This window comes from Carex rostrata, chromosome 12 (genome assembly GCF_964058835.1).
Source record: "Carex rostrata chromosome 12, lpCarRost1.2, whole genome shotgun sequence".
Lineage (NCBI taxonomy): Eukaryota > Viridiplantae > Streptophyta > Magnoliopsida > Poales > Cyperaceae > Carex > Carex rostrata.
This window is the reverse complement of record NC_135929.1, coordinates 9,141,349-9,148,125: the sequence shown is the minus strand read 5'-3', so window position 1 is coordinate 9,148,125 and position 6,777 is coordinate 9,141,349. Positions and strand designations below refer to the sequence as shown.

General features: G+C 38.4%; 1 protein-coding gene across 1 annotated transcript; it reads left to right on the top strand.

The window, feature by feature from the left end:
- Positions 1-3,463: 3,463 nt before the first annotated feature.
- Positions 3,464-5,159, top strand: LOC144563394 (UPF0481 protein At3g47200-like). The gene has a single exon (XM_078312862.1). It carries the CDS (start codon positions 3,467-3,469, stop codon positions 4,922-4,924), a length of 1,458 nt encoding a protein of 485 aa, XP_078168988.1. The 5' UTR covers positions 3,464-3,466; the 3' UTR covers positions 4,925-5,159.
- The last annotated feature ends 1,618 nt before the right edge of the window (positions 5,160-6,777 follow it).

Sequence of the window (6,777 nt, the reverse complement as noted above, 5' to 3'; positions counted from 1 at the left end):
CCTTGATGAGCACCATCTATTCTATTATTTTTTGGCAAATTAAGTATTTAGAATGACAAACTGTACCAGGAAGAGCAAACCAATCAGTCTGGTAAAGTATAGAACATTAATTGTGTGGTAGTACTATCTTTGTTTCAGCATACAAGAAATACCTCATCTAGTATGCTTATTACAATTACACTAAGACATGACGAAACATAAAAAAAAAATATCAGACCTGAAAAAAGGCCCCTTGCTCACAACACCTTGTATCACAAGCAGCTATCAGGTGTACGCCACCACCCACACATGCCCCATGGACTGCAACAATCACTGGCCTGCAGCACTTTTCAATTGTTAAGATTGAATCTTGTAGCACCAGCATTTTTGTCCTATGTGTTGGATCTTAATCCAACGTTGAGCATATATGTGATATAATTATAAATTGTTTACTGTCATATATGGTTGTCACAATTAAAGTGATTTAATATGGATTTAAGATATTAGACAATTAATGTATTCAATAGGATGTGGTTCATAAGTGTGTAGAATAGTTTGGGCAAAAATCAAATCATTGATGAGCTGATTCTGAGATTTGCAATTAAGAAAACCGCCTTTTTGGGAGCCCAGTGCGGGTGGCTCACCCGCACTGGATCTGAGTGCGGACGCATTCAGTACTTAGCCAATATTTTGGGAACTCCAGAAAAAGTCCAAGCCCAGTGTGAACGCACTGAGTTCCAGTGTGGGTGAAGTCAATTTTCTGGAAGTTCAATGCAGAAAAAGTCCGAGCATGATGCAGACGCACTGAGCTCCAGTGCGGGTGAACCACCCGCACTAGGTACTTAGTCAATTTCTGGAAGTTCTGTTTTGAGCCTAATGCGGGTGGCTCACCCACACTGAATCTGAGTGCGGACGCACTGCTATTTTCGGGGCTAAGGCGGTTATCAAAACGCTCCTTTCAACCCAGTGCGGGTGGATCACCCGCACTGGAACTGAGTGCGGATGCACTCATGTCGCCAGAAGTGTATAACTATAAATAGATGGGTCCCCAAGGCACAAGACAACCAACTCTCTTCAGAAGTTATTTTCTATAGAATTGAGTGCATTTCTCCCTTCTTCTTTCATCAAAGAATAGAGAGGAGAATTCCATTTAGAATATTGGAGAGGAATTCTCAAGAGACGATCTTGTTACTTTGGAAGATCTAATCTAAGATTTAACCAAAAGGGCTTGAAAGGAAAAGCTTACAAGAGTCTTGTCTCGCGCTCAGGTATTGTGTTCCGCACTAAATATTATGTTTTTGGGTCTCTTTGGCATAGGACGGTCTTAGATTAAGGTGGGAATTGTTTCTTCTTCCCCGGAGTGTAAGTGTTTGATCCCTAGATGAGATGTAATTGTTTGATCTCTAGATAAGGCGTAATTGTTTGGCCTTTATGATTCCCAACACTATGTGATTCAGACCTTGTTGTGACATCACCAGATTCTGATGAAAACTTTCTAAAGACAATGTAGAGCTGCAAAATTCTTCTGTTCCAAAGGTAAACCAAATTATTGTACATGCAGATACACCCTTACAATATGGTTATTTTGTGTAGAATACAGTAAAGTCTAAATTTGCATATTCGTTTTGCATTCTAAAAAAGTTGTTCAATAAGAAAAATTGGCATTTATTGGCTTGTATATACCACTGAAATTTTAGTGTTACTTAAGTGGATAAGCCCTTTAGATGGTCTATGTTCCAAAAATAGCCATCATGCAAATTGCAAACACCTTTTATTGCAATTAATTTTAATCTATCCTCTTTTTCAACAACAAAGGGTATTCACTAATTAAAAGTGCTACCTCCTACTGTGAAAACCCAATATTTCTCAAATTATTGACCTTTGTATCTATGGTGCGTTGGCTCACACAGCTGACAGCAATCAATGCTTTGGCAAAAGATGGTGATGGACGAGCAATGCCTAATTCGTCAGCCCTCTCGACTACAGTTTTGAAAACATCAGGGTTAGCTATGATCAATCTAGGATTTGTCTTAATCAGCTGGACAATTTGATGAGGAAATAAACCACATCTAAATTTGGGTGTGAACAACTACTTGATGAAATGCTAAAACAAATTTCTCGCCCAAGTAAATGATGCGTCATGGCAAACTGGTGGTTGGCCTCAAATGTACACTGACTACTCCCTCTCCAAGCTTGCATTAAATGTGTATACCCGGCTCACAGCAAGTAGGTTAGCAGATAGGCCTGACAACCATGTGGAGAGGAGGAAGAGTATATTTCCAACACGGGAGAGGAGGAAGCGGAGCTGAAGTCAGCGGGAGGGAGGGGAACTGGGAGGGCAAGAGGGGCGACGGGAGCTAAGGACCATCAACTAAAATCACTCAAAGAGGAGTAGCTAAACTCAAAGAAATAAAAGAGGAGATAAATTCAACTCAGTTTTTCAAATTCATAGGCTCTCACAAACTACTCGAAGGCCAAGTACCAATATCTTATCGGTGGGCCTCCAGGCTCGACTGTACAAAGGGGCCCATGAAAACCTCACAAAGGCCCAATAAGAGCCCATTCGACAAGCCTGCTCCGGAAATGCAGGTCTAGTCTAAGCTCGGGAGTATCACAATAGATTGATCGATGTAACCGCGTCCGTACGATCTATTAGACTACCTGTCAGATTATGAGTTCGCGAGTTATTGTAACCGCTTTTATGCAACGGTTATTGGTCGGCCTATATAAGGCCCCCTACTTAGCCGAGTAAGACGTTCACAATTTTATTCCTACACAAGGTGTCTATAGGGAAGAGTCTGAACACCTTATCAATTTCCATCTTCACTCATCGAGCCAACCTCGAGAACATACGGCCTAGTTCTCCGAGATAGGACGTATTACACACAGAAGGAAGAATTGGAATTGGAATTGGGATCGGTCACTTGATCGTGAAATCGGAATCAGATGAATCGGTCGGAATCGGTTAAATCGGATCAAAAACTCGGATCTTTTTGACAGAAACTTGTATTGTACCAAAAAATAGTAAAAAAAATTTCTAAAATAATAATATGTTAAAATTATTAAATTGAAAAAAAATAGTACACACAAAAAAAAATATTTATAAAATATAATACAATTTTTGATGTGGGATTAGTCCAAACCCTTGTAGAATTTAAATATTATAGATAAATGTTCTTGACAAAAAAAGTAGTGTAGTGGTAAGCCTCTTTGTTTTCAACCAACACACCTAGGTTCAAGTCGCGTGGGTGACAATTTTTTTAGTTTTCTCTGAATAGAGCCGTTTCAGCCGAATTTGACTGGAATGCCGTTTCAGTCGAAATTTGATTGGAATAGAGACGTTTCGGCCAAAATCCGATGAGAAAATAGTCTACCTTGTAACTCGGTCTGAAATAGGTACAGGCCGATTCCGGTCCGAACGGCCAATTTTTCCTTCTATGATCTCACACTAAATGATCAAAATAAATACACGTCCAAGCTCGCTGTTATGTTGAAGCTTAACAAAAACTCTTCTATTCACAAAGAAACATTAATGGAAGAAGCCCAGATAGTTGTAGTTGAAGAAGCCTCTCGCCTTTCAAAATCAATGCAACATAAACTCGACACATTATGGGGCCAACCGAACGAGATAGAGCAATTCACCATCTTTCGCGCACCCTGTCACATTCGCGAAAGTGATAAGGATCTGTTTGAGCCCTTAGCCGTCTCCATCGGCCCATTCCACCGTCATAATAGAAGGGTCCAAGCCATGGAGGAGAAAAAATGGCGCTTTTTGAGGGATTTCCTGTCCCGTGGGAACCACATAAGTTTGGATCTCTGTATATCAGAGATGAAACTGCTAGAAGAGAGAACACGGAGGTGTTATAGTGAGATGGTGAATATTGACAGCAATGGCTTCGTCGAGATGATGCTGCTTGACGGATGCTTTGTGCTCGAATACTTCTTAAAAGAGAAAGAAGGAAGGTTCGATTCTATTTTAGAGGTTGGCTGGAATTGTGTGTTCATAGATTCTGATTTGCTACTTCTGGAGAACCAAATTCCCTTCTTTGTTGTCGAGAAGTTGTGTGAGATTGGGGTAAAACAAGAAAATGTAATAGATTTGATCAAAAAGTCAGTAGTTACCAGAAGTATTAAACGAGGGCTAAAATGTAACCCCCTTATTATTCCAAACCCTCCAGATCAAATTCATCATCTGGTTCATCTTTGTTACAGCCATTTAGTGCCCAACGCAGGGAAACTAGCTGTATCAAGTTCCACATCATTTCTTCTAACCAGAGTGTTCAGCTCCAACAGAATCAAAATTTTGCTTCTTAGGTTCTTTTTGTGGGTGCTCAGAATAAGATTTTCCGGTTCTACATTCTCTGATTTTACCAGGAATGTATCCTCGAGTGTGATTCCTTGTGCCACTCAGCTCCATGATGCAGGCATAAAATTCAGACCAAAGGACAACCCACAACATATGTTTGACATATCATTTGTGGATGGTGTCTTAGAAATCCCTATGCTAGAAATCGCGGGTTGGTCTAAGACTTTTATAGCCAACCTTGTTGCATATGAACAGTGCATTCATGAAAGGCAGCACTTATCAAGCTTTGCATCATTCTTGGATTCACTAATCAACACGGAAAAGGATGTGATGATACTACAGCAGTGCAAGATCATTAAGAACGAGCTGGGCAGTGAAGAGGAGTTGACTCATTTCATCAACCAGGTCTGCCAAGGCGTGGTTTTCAATTACTGCGATGATTTTTTGGCTGAATTGATCAAGGAAGTGAACATATACTGTGAATCAAGCTGGAACAAGCACCGAGCAAGATTGATTCGTGATTATTTTAGTAGTCCGTGGGCAGCAATTTCTCTAGTCGCTGCTCTGGTACTTCTAGTTCTTACATTTGTACAATCCTTCTTTGCAGTTTATTCCTACTTCGTTCCCCCAAGCTCATGATGCCTTAAATTTCTTTGTTCCACTGTACTACGTACTCGGAGCTTCTAAATTGGACAAGAGAAAACTGGCTTAATTTACAATGTATGTTATCAAGGAGTTATTTTAGAAATCCTTATTTTTCTTTTTTTCTTTTTTCTTCCTTGTAACTTGTACCTCTTTTGTTTTTATGATATGCTATGAAGATTTTTTTAGAACCACCTTGTAACTCGCTATATCAAATCATTGGTTCTTTTTCCTTGTTTTTCTTTACAATTTTCTTTGAAGGGTGGATCGGAAACACAGCCATGTATTGACAATATAAAAATGAAATATACCGCAAACTCTTTCAATTTATCTACATTTATATCTAGTCCCAACCTGTCCGGCCTGATTCCAATCCAGCTGATATTCTAGTTGATTGATCTTCATCTCTTGAGAAGTACCGGAGCGAACAAATGATGTCAACCGATGCACATTGCATTTGGTTTCTACCTCAAGTTCTAATGGCGCTCAAAGAAAAACTAATCAACCAATTGATGCAATTTACTGCTGTACTGGCCGATAGCTATATTAACTACATTAAACCTCTATTTTAGAATAGCACTGCGCGCTGATGTCTTTTGGATGCATGATTGATTCATGAATTGGTTGACGAATGTTCTTTACTAACAAAATAACCCAAGGATTAAATATCTATCGATCCTAAATAGAACATTTATAATATTAATTTTACATGAAAATATAGGGTTTTCCATTTGGTTATTAATGTTACAAGCGGTAATTCTTGTTTCCATTTATGAACAAACCCTGTATTTGCAAGTGCAATTTGCATACCACATAGTTTAATAATTATGAAAAAAATTATATGTTATTCACTATTATAATTAAATAAATATTAATCATGAACTTTGGTATTTTTTAATAATATTCATATATTCTTTTAATAAATAATTGTATTGAAAAATGGATATCCGATCCGATAAGGTTTTTAGCACTGTCCGGTCCGTATCTGATTCATTCCCCACCGGGTATATTTCTAAGTTCCTGTGACTTTCTTGTAAGGTTTCATAATACTTTAGATGATTTTAATATGCATTCATATCCTGACATTACGAGGAAATTTTATGATGTATTATACTTGTACTAAGACTTATTTGTGGGCTAACTATAGGGAATAGGTTGTACGTGAGGTGGGCATAAAAGAAATTTGAATAATGTCATGAAGTGTGTGTGTGTGTGTGTGTGTTTTTTTTTAAGGTAATTGTCATCTTACATTTTCGTGCATAACAAAAAATTAATTTGCATCTCATTGAGTCCTCGATGTTAGGTTAATTACATAAACCCAGACCCTATCCCTCTAGAGAGATTGTGGGCTTACAAAATTTACAATGCCAGCTAGCCACTTATAGAGATCGTGGGCTTTAAAATCTACACATGTACACTAGTTTACTAGCAGTATGACTGTATGACACCCATCTTGGCCATGAAGTTTGTTGTGAGGATTGAATTAGGGATCTAACAAAGTTATGGCACAATATAATTTTCATACAGTACGTGTGCCGGTTATGTATGGTAACAATAAAAAAACTAGTCATAATCAAATTGTACATGTTCATGATTGGGTGCTAGAAAGGAGAATATATATATATGTTCAACAGCTGGATGAATTAAACAATATTTCAAGTGTTGGATCGCTAACAACTAACATGCTATCAATTGTGAAGGAATTTTGTGGCCTTTGTTTATTTATCTTCTACTCTCTTTCTCGGGCCCATCTGGGTCATTTAGTAGATAGCCTTTTCCAGTAGTAAGTGTTGGAGAAGATGATATTACTGGGTTTCTTATTGCCTGACCGGCCCATAGACTCAGCACAG